Below are 15142 nucleotides of genomic sequence, written 5' to 3'. Positions count from 1 at the left end.
TTCTGACATGAATCACTAATGCTACTTTTTCTCACAGATTGCCCAGATTGATATCTTGAAGGCTGCAGGTCTGCAGCCTGATGGGATTTTGGGCCACTCAGTGGGAGAAGTAGCTTGTGGATATGCAGATAACTCCTTAACTCATGAAGAAGCCATTCTTGCCGCTTATTGGCGGGGACAATGTGTTAAGGAGAACAAATTGCCCCCAGGAGGAATGGCTGCTGTTGGTAGGTATACCCTTACACATTAATAATAGCTGTACATGTTAAGATAGTTTAAGCCACTTGAGTTGTGGGAGTCTGAATATTTTGTGGCTCCCAATTTCTGTGAGTCAAGTTCATGTGTTTATTAAGGTTAAGATGAGACAAAACAAGCAACTCTGTAGTTTCTTTGGAAGTGTGTGGGAACCCTTCCATCCCTTTCCTTAATAGTTTGGTGCAAATATTGAATCCTCTGTTCTTGTGCTCAATATCACAATGATAAATGTCATGTTAAAGCCTCCCCTTATGAGGCTCACTGCTAGAAACACTGGTGTTGTCCTGAGGTCTTCCTTCTGCAGGTCTGACATGGGAGGAATGTAAGCAACAGTGTCCTCCAAATGTGGTACCAGCCTGTCACAACTCTGAAGATACTGTCACTGTTTCTGGGACTCTGGTGAGTAAGGAGCTGACTGGGTGCATACTGGTGTTGTCACTGAGACTGTGAAGTCCTGGTTTTGAATAAAGTGTCGAGCTGAGTTAAAGCTCAGCTGCTTGCAACGGGGAGCTGGGTTTAAGTGGTGGGAGAGGACATGGTGCTTTGTATAAAGCACTCAAATGTTTTGTGAGAGGAAGTGATGTTAGTGCTTCAGTAAGATAGTAATAAAATATTTTATGCTGAGTAGTTTTACAGCCATGGGTATAGTGAGTGATAAAGTGTATGACTCAGAAGGGCAATAACCTCATCCCAGATGTGGTTCCCCGTAAGTGGCAAGTGACCCATACAAATCCCAAACATGTTGAGAGCTTTTCTTTCTGGTTCACTTATATTCCTTTTTTTAGGCCTCTGTGAATGAGTTTGTAGCCAAGCTGAAAAAGGATGGTGTGTTTGCCAAGGAGGTGCGCAGTGCTGGAGTGGCATTTCATTCCCCTTACATGGCATCTATTGCACCAGGGCTGCTCAGTGCCCTGAAAAAGGTAATCTGCCAAACTGGCTCACATGGCTTACACTTGCGCACCTGGATTTGAGTATAGGCAATGCTGAGCTTAAAAAGATTCCTTTCTTTAGGAGGAGAAGGAAATCTCTTCAAGAGCTCTGTGAGACCTAAGGTTTGAAGTCTCTGGCCTTAAGCAGAAGGATGTCCCAAGCAATCAAGCTGAGAAAAGGCCTGCAAAAAAGAGGGACTGCTTGCTTCTGCCTACCTTATTGTTGTCTATGATGTGTAACTCTCCTCCTGTCCCTCTTCCATGTCTGTCTGTAGGTAATTCCACATCCTAAACCTCGTTCAGCACGGTGGATCAGTACATCTATCCCTGAAAATCAGTGGCAGAGTGATCTAGCTAAGAATTCCTCTGCTGAATATTACGTCAACAACCTAGTGAGTCCCGTGCTGTTCCATGAAGGTCTGAAGCATATTCCAGAAAATGCCGTTGTAGTAGAGATTGCTCCACATGCTCTTCTACAGGTATTGTATTTGTGTCAGTATGGTACTATGTTGATAGGCTGCTGCAGGAAGGAGTTTTGAGGGTCACAGGACTTCGGGAATACAACTTGCTCTGAAAACACTTTCTCCCTCCAGTACTTTTGAGTCTCTCCCAGTTTTAACATTTACTTGGAAGAACTTTTTGTGAGAAGGTACAAGTTGGGTCAGATGTTCAAGGCAGTATTTTTTTTATTGAATAGCTGTTGCTTGGAAAATGCTCTAGGATGCTTCAGACTAAAAAGGGCTGCTCCTTCAGACTAAAAAGGGCTTACTCCTGGGAGTAAGGGCCCAAGCTGTGCTTGGTGTGTGTGTGGGAGGCTTGAGAAGGTGATCTTGCAGTTCTTGAAGTGCAGCTTTTGACTCCACAATCTGCTTGGGAAAGGGAGATCTGTGTTTTGGCAGAATTTCATGAATATTACATGGGTTCTGCTTTACCAGATGTGCAACTTCTTGGGTTGCTGGGAGAGTACTGTGCTGCTCTTCCTCCCTGTTAAGACTGTGTATATTTTAGCATCTAGCACAGAAACAGAAGTGGTTTGAAATCTATTGAGAAAAATTAAAAGACAAAGCAGTAAGCAATGCTTTCCACCAGTGATTTATGGACTCTACTTGACTAGGGTGTCCTGAGGAGAGCCTTGAAACCAACTTGCACCATTCTGCCTTTGATGAAGAAAGAGCACAAAAACAATTTGGAGTTCTTCCTGACACAGACTGGAAAGATTCACTTAACTGGGTAAGGAGACTAAGAGAGGAGATGGGTGAGTGGAGTATCAGGAGAGAATTCAGGTCTCTTCTCTAGCATGCATGTCTTTATGTGGTTTGAATTACTCCTTCACTAAACCTGGAAAAATGGGGTTTACATCTGTCCTTTACATATTTAAATGCTCACTTATGAAATGTTGCCTTGGGCTAGAGACTGCTTAGGCTGGGAAGATGCCTTTTAAAGAGGACGGCCATTTTAGATGCCTAGGACCCTGGAACTAGGTCTTGGAAATAAACTTTGCATCTAGTAGATGGTTAGAATTACAAATTTGGCTGAAATAAGTGTTCATGGTACTCCTGGAGAAATCTCTCAGACATGGAACTCAGGACCTGTAAGTCTGACCTATAAGTATTTTTAAAATTTAAAAATTTAAAATTTATGGGTTTTGTTGTGTTTTTGTTGTCTGGTGTTTTTCCCCTTCCCTTCCTGCCTCCCTTCTTCCATTGTCTTGATCCTTGGTTTGTCTTCCTAGGATAAATGTTCTTGGAAATAACTTGTTCCCACCTGTGGAATACCCTGTTCCAGTGGGAACACCCCTTATTTCTCCATACATCAAATGGGACCACAGCCAGGACTGGGATGTTCCGAAAGCTGGAGACTTCCCTTCGGGTTCCAGAGGCTCTGCATCTGCTTCCATCTACAATATTGGTGTGCTTGCTTGTTTGGGGTTTTTGTTTGTCTGTGTCTTTCCAGCTTTACCTCTGCATTTCTTTTGTAAAATTAAGAAAAGGATACTCAAAGCAGTATCCTGGAAGTCATCTTCTGAAGCTTGGTGTTTAGTTTGGTTTGGGTTGAAAAACACTGGATCTGCTTCTAAAATGGGATGAAAGAATAGAGCAGGAAACTGTCTTGATGCATTCTTGCAGTGGTCTTAAGAGCTGCATGTTGCCAGGCAAGATAGCTGGGGAAGCAACTAGAACCTCTTACAGACATTGAGAGGAAAGCACCTCTTTATTTAGGGTGTTCTAATTAGTTTTACTCTACTCTTTATTCTTTGACAGATGTGAGTCCTGACTCTCCTGACCACTACTTGGTTGGTCACTGCATTGATGGCAGAGTCCTGTACCCAGCAACTGGGTACCTGGTGCTGGCTTGGCGAACCCTGGCACGGTCTCTTGGCATGACTATGGAGAAAACAGCTGTGAAGTTTGAAGATGTCACAATTCATCAAGCAACCATCCTTCCCAAAAAGGGTGAGTGAGGAGTGCTGGTACAACTGCAAAACTGTGTAATGAAGATATGGGGTGAGGGAGGAAAGAAACACAAAGGGAAGGGGAGGAGAAGCACAAGAGAAATGCTGTAAAGAAGAGTGCAACATGACTGAACAAGTAAGTGAATTCATACAGTGAAGTAGCACATGTTATGGTCATCCTTATTATATGTAGTGCACAGTGAGTTTGGAGATGGTGAAAGAGAGAGCTCTGCTCAAGGATGGTAGCAATGAATGGCCTCACAGTCTGGTCGTTCTCCATGTTTCTTGCAGGATCAGTACAGCTGGAAGTGAGACTCATGCCTGCTTCCCACTGCTTTGAGGTGTCAGGGAATGGAAATCTGGCTGTGAGTGGTAAGTAAAGAAAGTGTAATGTATGTACTGTTCTACTACAATCCATTATTTATGGACACTGATTCTTGCCACTGTTCCCATCAGGGAAGATTTCCCTCCTAGAAAACACTGCTCAGAAGAACTTCCATAACCAGTCAGTTGACTTCCAGACTCAAGTAGACAAGAGCTCAAAGCCTGGCCTCTTGAAAGAAGACATTTATCAAGAGCTGCAGCTGCGTGGCTATAATTATGGACCAACTTTCCAGGGTGTTTTGGAATGCAACAGTGAAGGTAGATTTACTTTCTGTAGAAGAATGATGAGCACAGTTATTGTAACAATGAAAATCTGATCTTTTAATTGCATTGGTATTAACAGTCCACCTGACTGTGTGTTGTGTGGTAATTAAACTTTGTGTGATCATGGAGAGCAATCAAGGGTTTTGACAGAGCACCAGGAAGCTAGCTGTTCTGTCCTATGTAGAGCTGACTGCTGGAGTCTGCAGGGGAGGTCGGGTGCATACAGGAGACTTCTGACATCTGCTGAGTGACAGAATCACAGCAAGGTTTCCCCTTTCTCTTCTGCAGGAAACACAGGGAAAGTCCTGTGGAATGGGAATTGGGTGACCTTCCTTGACACCCTGCTACACGTGATAATACTGTCTGAGACCGGGCGCAGTCTGCGCTTACCCACCAGGATTCGCTCAGTATCTATTGACCCAGTGCTGCATCAAGAGCAGGTGTGCCAGTACCAGGACAATGTAGAAGGTAATGTCTCTCATGCTTGGGGTTTTGCTAGTTGCTGTGACTGCTGTGTGGATGAGTGTGTGACATCCTGAGATGTAGGATGGACTTTGGGGGGACCTCTTACTCTCCAAGCCATTCTACAGCTCTAACTGAAGCTGCTGCTCTGCAGCTTCTGTAACAGTCGGACATGGCACTGTTCATTTGATCACCTTAAATAAAATATTTGTAGTGTTTGATGCAAACTTTCATTTCTTTCCTGTCTTTCAGCTTTTGATGTTGTTGTGGACCGCTGTCTTGATAACCTTAAAGCAGGAGGTGTTCAAATCGATGGTCTTCATGCTTCTGTGGCACCACGGCGGCAGCAGGAACGCAACTCTCCCACCCTGGAAAAATTCTGCTTTGTGCCCTATACTGAAAGTGACTGTTTGTCTTCCAGTGTCCATCTGCATGACTATTTGAATCACTGCAAAGGTAGAGTGGAATTGTTTCTTGTCACCTAGGGGAATATTCCAGCTTGACAGAAATGTTTGAGAGAAGCTGTTTATACTACTTCAGAACATCCAAGAAATAACATGTTGGTCTCTGTAGAAGACTTCAGGAGTCCTGTGTCTGTACGCTTGCTAAAGGCTAAAAGCCACCTCAAGAATTTGAGTAGGAGTAAAGTCATGAGGAGGGGCATCTACCCTTCTGTAACAGTCAGTGCGGTGTCAGATGGCACAAACCCTTCTAAAAGCATACAGGCAAAATTCGTTATCTGTAAGGAGAAATCCAGCTTCGTTGTTTCAAGTGCTGGTAGGCAGAGTCTCAACCAGGCTCAAACCAGGACATCTACTTCCCCAAGTCTTTAGCTTTCTTGTTTTTTTTTTTTTTCCTCTAAACTGCCAGGATAAGTAAGGTGACATGTCCGTTCCCATTTGATTGTGGGCATGAGAGCATATCCAAGAAGAGAGAGTTGCTTGGTGAAGCGTGCCAAAAAAGTTTGTGTTTGCTGCAAGACTGGAACAGGAGCAGCTTACTCTATTGTGAGACTGGGAGCCTAGCACAGAGCTCTTTGGATGGGGTGACATCCACTCAGCTCATGACTTCTAAAAGCCTTTTCATCAAAGGGAAAAAAGTTACTTTTTAAAAAACTTTTTACTCCTCCAGTGAATTTTTCGGTAAAGTTTCTTCATGCTCATCCTTTGATTTGGCAATAGATTTTAAAATTTCTCTTTTTAATGTAGTGTCCAAATACTGTCCCCAAAGTTTTTTACATATGCTGTAGTGGGATTTTTATTGTATTTCTTCTAATGCTGTTTCTGATCTCAGTCAGGATGAGCTATGTTGCATGTGGCTATAAAGCAAAAAAGCATTTTAGTGTTTTTACATCTGCGAAAATTTACACCTTCACTCCACAACTCTGTAAATGAGTTGGAAGTTTTCTGTTAGTTGCCCTCTGTTGGTCAGTGCTGCCACAGGTAGTTTTGGGGTTTAGACCATCTTGACACAAAGCCTCCATGTTCGGGGTCTGTAACTGCTGCACAATGCATAATCCTGGGAATGTGTGGGAGCATGTGGCTAGGCTCATGATACGAGATGCTATAATTTGTGGTGCTGATCAGCTGGGATAGTGAATGGAGGAGAAGAGGGAAAGAAAAATGTCTGGAAAATCTGACCCTTTCATTTCCCCTTTCTATTCCACAGACCTGATCCAAAACTTAGAGGAAAAAATGGCAGTGCACGGAGTCAGATTAGTCATCCCTGGACTAGAAACTGAAAAGGGTGTTTCAAAGTCCTCACCCATACAGAAAGGCCTTCAGCATATCCTTGCTGAAATCTGCCGTCTGGAACTGAATGGAAACCTCCATTCTGAGCTGCAACAGATTGTGACTCGGGAGAAAATGCACTTCCAGGATGATCCTCTTCTCAATGGATTGCTGGATTCTTCAGAGTTGAAGACTTGTCTGGATGTGGCACTGGAGAACATGACCAGTCACAGGATGAAGATAGTAGAGGTTAGCTGGAAGCATGGGATGGGACCATAGCTAGTATTTCTAAGCCTTCCAGTAATCTGATCATATACTGCTATTGTTCCAGTTAAATCTGGATATCTTTCAGGTTTAAACTTGGTTTCCCCTTTTCCTTCCTCTTCTTTTCTCACAGGCTCTTGCTGGCAGTGGACGTCTGTTCTCTCGTGTCAAAAGTATTCTGAATACTCAGCCCCTGTTGCAGGTGGACTACATTGCCACTGACCACATCCAGGAAGCTCTTTCAGCTCATGAAACAGAGCTAGAAGATGCTGGAGTTTCCTTTAGCCAGTGGGATCCATCTAGCCTTCCGTCTGGAAATCTGACCAATGCTGACATGGTGGTATACAACTGTTCAACAAGTGCTCTAGGGAACAATGCTGAAATTCTTTCTAATTTGGCAGCTGGAGTGAAAGAAGGAGGGTTTGTTTTGGTACACACCCTTCTTAAAGGAGAAACTCTTGGAGAAATTGTGAGTTTCCTAACAAGTCCAGATCTGCAGCAGAAGCACAGGTTCCTCAGTGAGGTAAGTTGCACAGAAGGACAAATACTTTCTCAGTAGATATTCTGGAGTCTGTTGCTTGCAGGTGTTTTTGTGATGAATGTTGAGAGAGATCACTTTTCATTCAAACCATCTGCAGGAATATGTAATAAACACTTCCTCAGAAGACGGGAGTTGTAAATTTCCCCATACTGGCTTGGGAGAACTGACTTCAGTCAGGAAAGCCTTTCTTCATGCATTTAAAACTCTTCATCATCATTTGTGTATCTGTATAATCTGAATAAAAACACTGGCCAGGACAACTTATTTATAGCTAAAATAATGATCTGCATTGTTGGGTGGGGTACAGCTTTATCACTGTGGGATCCTAAAATGCCTCAGTATCAGAATATCTCTCTTCCTTTTGATACCACTGCTGTGAGATTTTGCAAACTAGTTAACATCTTCTAACATTAATGTGCTCCCAGAAAGGAAGGCTCTTCTTTTGTACCTTTTTTTTTTCCCTGTCATCTTCCTTCCCTTTGTCCATTCTTTATCTGATCCCATAATAAGATACAGCAAAAGAAGCCCTTGGAAGTGGGGGACAGGTTCTGCATTTTATCTCCAAAACAGTCTATGATGCATATGAATTTAGGACAGTGGTTGAACTACAGAAGAGTAAGGATGGGAACTGCTGTTTTCTCTGTTGGAATCTGTTTGTGGAAGTGTGCCTTACTGCTGGAATTAAATTCTAGATACATTCAATTACCCTGTGGGATTTGACAGCATGGTCACTGCTGGTTTTTGCACACTTTGTAATGTGGTAAGGCATAGTTCCCTAATCAGTGCTTTGAGATACTTGTACTACTGCTCTCTGAGGATCTTGTAGTAAAGAAAGAATAGTCTAGACGTGGCTAAAATACTGTTACACTAATCAAATATATATTTGTACTGAGACAATGCAGAACAGGTGCCAAGCAAAAGCAAGACAATGCAGAACAGGTGCCTGTTGTTCCTGGTGAAGCTATCTTTGAGAAAACTCAAAATGAAGTATAGATGTGACTTGTATGTTTAATTGATTTCTGACTTTTTTGTTAATTGCTGTTCTACCTGAATTGACAGGCACAGTGGGAGGGCTTATTCAGCAAAGCCTCACTGAATCTGGTTGCCATAAAGAGATCATTCTTTGGCTCAGTTATTTTCCTGTGTCGCCGGCAAGTCCCTGCCAAAACACCCATTTTTCTGCCAATAGATGAGACCCATTATAAGTGGGTTGAATCTTTAAAGGTGAGAATTCCTGTGTCCTGGATATCTGAATTTCCAAATCATTGCACTTTCTAAATAGCACATTTAGCAGTGTTAACAGAAGTGTGTGTGTGTATGTGTTCAGTTACTTTACTTATCCTTAATGCTTTGAGGGTTATTATTGTGACTCCTAGTAAAACAGTTTGGGGTTTGTCCTGTAGGAGATCTTGGCTGGCCCATCAGAACAGCCTGTGTGGTTGACTGCCACCAGTTGTGGGAACTCAGGAATTTTGGGAATGGTGAACTGCCTCCGCCTGGAAGCAGAAGGCCACAGAATCAGGTGTGTAAGCATGCCCTTGAATCACAGCTGGAGAGGAGATACTTTTGTGTTATCTTCTCTTCAGACTAATAACAAAACAAACAAAATTACAACTCTTGGCTTCTAGGTGTGTATTCATTTCCAACTTGAACCCTTCATCAGCTGTCCCACCCACAAGTCCTTCTTCCCTGGATATGCAGAAGGTTGTTCAGAATGACCTGGTGATGAATGTGTATCGTGATGGAAAGTGGGGCTCCTTCAGGCACCTCCCATTGCAGCAAGGTAACTCTTTTGAGGTCTGAGGATAACTTGCAGAGCCTTGAGTCTTAATGGACTTTGAGTAGAAAATGAGTAGCTACTGTTGCTATGGGTTTTTAAATTATTATTTTAAAATTGATATTTTGGAATTCTTTTACTCCAGCTCCGAGTAACCAGTAGCATGCTTTTGTGCCAGGAGGAGGGATGAGCTTCTTAGGGTATGGGTAGTATTACAGGGCAAGAAAGGGCTTTCTGGAGAGCAAATGGAGGAGGAAGGAGCAATTACACAAGAAATTTACTCATTCTGGAAAGTGTGTCCCTGTGTTAATGCGTGTAAAGCTCTTACTGTTCCTTCTTCTGCAGCGCAACCTCAGGAGCTGACAGAATATGCTTATGTAAATGTGTTGACTCGTGGAGACCTGTCATCTCTTCGTTGGATTGTCTCCCCACTTCAGCACTTTTGTGCAAACAACCCAAATGTTCAACTCTGCAAGGTCTATTACACGTCTCTCAACTTCCGGGATATCATGCTAGCCACAGGAAAGCTTTCTCCAGATGCTATCCCTGGTGAGTTAAATCAGTTACACTAGAAGACAGTGTATTTACGTATTACTGGTCTAGAATTTATTCACGTAATCTCCTGAATGTTAGTTATGTACTGGCTTAAGTGTGTTTCAGTTTTTGTTTAGCAAGAAATTGTACTTTTGAAATGGAAGTAGAGCCCTGCTGTGCAGGACTGTGCACCAGAAACTCCTAAGGTCCAGTTGCAGTCCTGTTTTTCATACAGCAAAATTAATACATCTTGCTGTGATGACACATTACTAACCCCATTGCATAGATACCAAGCATGAGATGAAACAATTTGATGGAGGTTCCAGAGACGGGCAGGGTACACACCAAGGTGAGAATTTTGATGTTCCATGCTACTGGACATGCTTTGCTTTTAGGGGACAAAAATGCACGGTGAAGTAATATCCAGTCTGCAAAATGGAGGTAATAATATCATGTCTCATAGCAAGTCAAGAATTGATGATATTTCTATTAAATGGTTTTAAAGCTCCTTCTAATTTAGAGGGGGCAGAACATGTAAAAAATGTGTTTGGAAATTCTTACAGGTGACTTGACAAGGGCTGGATTTCCCTATATCACTCAAATTAGTCTCTGCTTAAAGTGTTTGTAAAAATTAAGGTTTCAAATTTTTATTTTTGCTGTGATCATCCTTTCTACTTTATGTATCAATTCTATTTAAAAAAATAATAAAGTTGCCTCTGAAATGAGATGTTTCCATGAAATTTCTCAGATGAAAACTGGAAACTAAAGCAGTATCATCAAGGATAAAGAGTAAGATTGAAAGAACTGAGCCCTTTTCTGATACTCTTGTAGCAGGAAATCAACTGTAGTGACTTACAAACTGTGTACAGAGTAGACAAATCCTGGCACTTCTGCCTCTGGTTCCAACTTTCAGGAACTATTGTGATAAATTCTTGTCCAAGGGATAGTAGAAGAAGAATGTCCTTTGAAAAAGATTCTGTTGTCCTTTCAGGTAACTGGGCCATGCAGCAGTGCATGCTGGGCATGGAGTTCTCCGGACGGGACCTGGCTGGAAGAAGAGTGATGGGATTGCTGCCAGCAAAGGGGCTGGCTACAGTGGTGGACTGTGACACAAGGTTTCTATGGGAGGTGCCCAAGAACTGGTAGGTCAACTTCTGTTTTCTGGTTTGTGTTTGTAGTAAAGATTTGCCTTCCTGCATGAGGCTGATGACAGCCCAGATCAGACCAGAGCAGTGGGTAGATTCCCCTCTGGAAAATTTTAACAGAGCTATAGTCTCCTGAGCAGCTGTAGGATTTGGATTAGATTCACTGCAGGAGTTGAGCACTAGTTTCTTGTACAGTGACTTGCACAAGGTTCTCTCTTGGGGTCTTAGCTCCATCTGTTTTAGCATACAGCAGGATTTTTGTGTTGGTTATGTTACTGGTTAATTACTGAAATAGTTTTGCAGAAGGGTGGAACTCTTGGCTGTGCTTTCCAGCTGTATGTCAGTCTGCTGTATGACTGAGAACATTTATACTTCCCAGTTTATCTTGACAGTTTAACCTTTCCATTGCAGAAAATCAAATTTCATAAGGAGAATCTAGTAGTCTTTTCAAGGCTGAAATCTATCTTCTCTCTTTCACTTTCCTTCTTAGGACTCTGGAAGAAGCAGCTTCAGTGCCTGTGGTTTATGCCACTGCTTATTATGCTTTGGTGGTTCGAGGTGGTATGAAGAAGGGTGAGAGTATCCTTATTCACTCTGGCTCAGGGGGTGTGGGCCAAGCAGCCATCGCCATTGCCCTGAGCATGGGCTGCCGTGTCTTTGCTACTGTAGGTGAGTACTGAGCACCCAACATTCAAAATATTTGTTAATATGGTAAATAGAGGAAATATGTGTGTATGCATATGTTTGTATATAAAAATCTGTATTGATGTATATACTTTTTCCCCTAATATGATTTCCTGTAACTCTGATCTAATTTCTAGACTGAGAACAAAAACATGGCAAATACAGCTACTGACCACGTGCTTGAAAATCCATAGCGCAGATGAATTTATCTGCCTTTAACACTATATAATCAGAAGTACAGAAGATCAAAGCTTCTTCATTTTAAGTTCAGTAATGTGATAAAAGAATGTCTGTTCACCATAAGGCTTGGTCTATTTCTGGTCCTTACTCATAAGTGAGCAGTAACAACTGGACAGGCAGCCTTTGTCCTAAGGTTTGGCACCTTGAGAGCCCAAGAACTTTGAAGCAAGTATTTGATGGCTGCTCAGACCTAGTCCTGCAGAAAAGATGTGCAGATGGAAATCGGCTGTCTCATCATAAAAGAATTTAACATAAGAATCCTGGCATCATTCAACCTGTTTTCTGCTTTTAGGCTCCACTGAGAAACGAGAGTATCTCCAAGCAAGATTCCCACAGCTGGATGCTAATAGCTTTGCCAGCTCCCGAAGTGCTGCCTTCGAGCAGCACATCCTGCGAGTTACCAATGGAAAAGGCAAGTTCAAGGAATGTTCTTGTTTTGTCAGCTATGCCACATCATGCAGTTGCACTTTCTAAAGACAATATGAGTCTCTAGAGGACAGGGCTAGTTTCTCAGTAGAGTTGGATGTATTAAATAGTTGCTTTTCCTGTCATTGCAGGTGTCAACCTAGTGCTAAATTCCTTGGCAGAAGAGAAGCTCCAGGCCAGTTTGCGTTGTCTTGCACGGCACGGGCGCTTTTTGGAAATAGGCAAATTTGATCTGTCTAACAACAGCCAGCTTGGTAAGATGGGGCATCAGGAAATGCATCATTAAGTCTAAGCAAGCATGACAGCACAACCTATATACTAAATTAACAAAGACTAGCCTTCAAATTTAGACATCCTTTTTTAATTGAGAGGCCCAGAACTGCATACAGTATTGAAGGTGACGCTGCACCAGTGCTAAATACAATCCCCTCTCTCCACCAGCCAGTCAAGAGACCAGCTGTTTCATGCCCTCCAGGAGGCACTTTGCCCTCCTGGTTGCTGGCACCTATTGGGCCTTCTGCTGACCAGCACCCCCAGGTCCCTTTCTGCAGGACTGTTCTCCAGCCACTCCTCTCCCAGTTTACACTAGTTTCTGGCATTACTTGGTCTCAGGTGCAGCCTTTGTTCTCACTAAATTTCATGTCATTGATGACTGCCCAATGTTCCAGTCTATCCACGTCCATCTTATCCCTTGAAGGAGTCAACAGTGCCTCCCAGGTTTTGAAGGCACAAGGGCAAGATTAACTTGATTTCTCTTGAATGTGAAAATTAATCCAAATGTTATAATATAAAGTGTGAGTGAAAAAGACTAAAATGTTCTCCTGTTGTGGAATGATTGCATATAGTAAGTGTTGACAGTCCCCTTTGTTATTCTAATTAAATTTCAAAAGATCCTAGCATCATGGAAAGCTTCCTAGGAGGCAGTGTTTCTTGTGGAAATGGGCAGGATGTGCATGGAATTCTAGCTTCTCTGTGACTCTAACTCTGCTGTCACTTGACACAAAATGGGCTTTTTAAAATCAAACTGACCATGTTACAGGTTGTCCTCTCGACACACTTCTTAACATTTTTTTTTGGTGAGTGGAGTTTCTCCTAAACTGGCCTGCTTGTAAGAGAACAACCTGATTTATGTAGCTTTTAGAGAGTATATGCTAAAATTAGTTTGGAAAGGGTAGAATTCTATCAACTAATGACTGCTTTACTCCACTCTCTGACATTACTGACTACAGACAAATGTTTCTGAAGCAGAAGATAGACTGTTCTGAAACGTCAGCTGCGTCAGTTCATAACCAGGTTGTATTTCCTAGGAATGGCTCTCTTCCTCAAGAATGTGGCATTTCATGGAATCCTACTAGATGCAATCTTTGAGGATGGAAATCAAGAGTGGGACTTAGTATCAGAGTTGTTGACAAAAGGCATAAAAGATGGTGTGGTAAAGCCCCTGCGGAGTACAGTCTTCAACAAAGAAGAGGTAGAAGCTGCCTTTAGGTTCATGGCACAAGGAAAGCATATTGGCAAAGTTATGATCAAGGTAATAAGATAATTACTTTGATTCTCTGATGCATTTGTCATCATCTGTTGGTGATTATATTGGATATTTTAATCCAGTTCAAGTTGTAGCTGTATAACTAGGACAGTACAGGGTTATTGCTTTTACTGCTGACATTGTGATGAATGTCATTGTCAAGTCTGTCACTGATTCTACCAGGTTTATTCCCATTGACTGGAGGAGCATAGCATGGAAAGATGAGAAATGCATTGAGTATTATATTAACTACTCCTTTTTTTTTCCCTTTTCTTTTTTCCCCCCCTTTTTTTTTTTCTTCAATTTGCTGGGGGGAAGATTCAAGAAGAGGAAAAGGAATATGCTTTAAGAAGATCTGAACCAGTTAAAATCTCGGCCATCTCCCGAACCTCCTGTCCACCTACAAAGTCATACATCATCACAGGGGGCCTGGGAGGATTTGGGCTTGAGTTGGCACAGTGGCTAGTTGAGAGAGGAGCACAGAAGCTTGTACTGACCTCTCGTTCTGGCATACGAACTGGTAAGCAAAAACTGTAATGGAACAAGGAACATGCCTGCCTTTCAACAGGCCTTAACTAGTACGTTTTTGTGTCATGTCAGCAAAAAATGATGTCCTGATCTCTCTTTCTTCTCATGTATGTATTCTCTCACTTCAAACAAGCTTTTATTCTAATGGAGGGAAGTATCATTTAACTTGTCCTCTTCCAACTACTACTTTCTTCTTTTTTATGCTTCCTAATTCTGTTAATCCATTTTCTCCCTTATTTGGGACTTTTTCCTGCAGCCTTACATTTACCTTTATGCCCTCTACAAAGTCTGTATCCAGCTACCTCTGATTTGTCCAATAGCTATAGCATAGTGGATCACATGACAAAAAGAAAGGACTATAAACTCCTTGCTAAAGATACTCTATCCCTCAAATTTATGTGTATGGATGCTTGCTCTTGCTTTTTCACATAACTTATGTCTAAATATGTACCCTACTATTTGGTAACATCAATGAGCATTTTTACTTAGTTTTAAGCCATTAGTGTGATTACAATCACAGCATTGAGGTTTCTTATCGTTGCAGTCTTCAGTGTGTCCTCATACAAGTTCAGTCATAACAAAACTTCTCTTTCTTTCTAGAGATTTCTTTCTGTTGGCAGGGCCACAATTGCACCACTTGTGCAAACACATAGATCAAATACTTCTCAAGTTCCGATTATGCTACTATAATATGTTGATGTCCTCTAATCTAGACATTCTTTCCTATCTCAGTACCCAAATTCTTATTATGATAATTTCTCTTCAAGTTCAGTCATAACAAAACTTCTCTTTCTTTCTAGAGATTTCTTTCTGTTGGCAGGGCCACAATTGCACCACTTGTGCAAACACATAGATCAAATACTTCTCAAGTTCCGATTATGCTACTATAATATGTTGATGTCCTCTAATCTAGACATTCTTTCCTATCTCAGTACCCAAATTCTTATTATGATAATTTCTCTTCACTGTTTTGTTTTCTTCCTTCCCCCCCCCCCCCCTTTT

General features: G+C 42.0%; 1 protein-coding gene across 1 annotated transcript in view; it reads left to right on the top strand.

Annotated features, from left to right (window-relative positions):
- Positions 1-15142, top strand: part of FASN (fatty acid synthase) — a 32674-nt gene that overhangs the window by 10548 nt on the left and 6984 nt on the right. The window contains exons 10-32 of the mRNA XM_010008649.1: positions 38-227; positions 560-654; positions 1041-1175; positions 1460-1663; positions 2299-2414; positions 2917-3092; positions 3446-3637; positions 3928-4008; positions 4093-4278; positions 4573-4752; positions 4999-5202; positions 6415-6725; positions 6874-7263; positions 8341-8505; positions 8685-8803; positions 8910-9064; positions 9404-9607; positions 10584-10734; positions 11228-11406; positions 11954-12073; positions 12219-12341; positions 13395-13618; positions 13931-14132. Of these exons, the coding sequence (XP_010006951.1) occupies positions 38-227; positions 560-654; positions 1041-1175; positions 1460-1663; positions 2299-2414; positions 2917-3092; positions 3446-3637; positions 3928-4008; positions 4093-4278; positions 4573-4752; positions 4999-5202; positions 6415-6725; positions 6874-7263; positions 8341-8505; positions 8685-8803; positions 8910-9064; positions 9404-9607; positions 10584-10734; positions 11228-11406; positions 11954-12073; positions 12219-12341; positions 13395-13618; positions 13931-14132 (4102 nt within the window). The remainder of the gene's footprint in view (positions 1-37; positions 228-559; positions 655-1040; positions 1176-1459; positions 1664-2298; positions 2415-2916; positions 3093-3445; positions 3638-3927; positions 4009-4092; positions 4279-4572; positions 4753-4998; positions 5203-6414; positions 6726-6873; positions 7264-8340; positions 8506-8684; positions 8804-8909; positions 9065-9403; positions 9608-10583; positions 10735-11227; positions 11407-11953; positions 12074-12218; positions 12342-13394; positions 13619-13930; positions 14133-15142) is intronic.

The sequence above is a fragment of the Chaetura pelagica genome, unplaced genomic scaffold (genome assembly GCF_000747805.2).
Source record: "Chaetura pelagica isolate M959 unplaced genomic scaffold, ChaPel_1.0 scaffold962, whole genome shotgun sequence".
Lineage (NCBI taxonomy): Eukaryota > Metazoa > Chordata > Aves > Apodiformes > Apodidae > Chaetura > Chaetura pelagica.
This window is presented reverse-complemented; position numbering and strand designations above follow the sequence as displayed.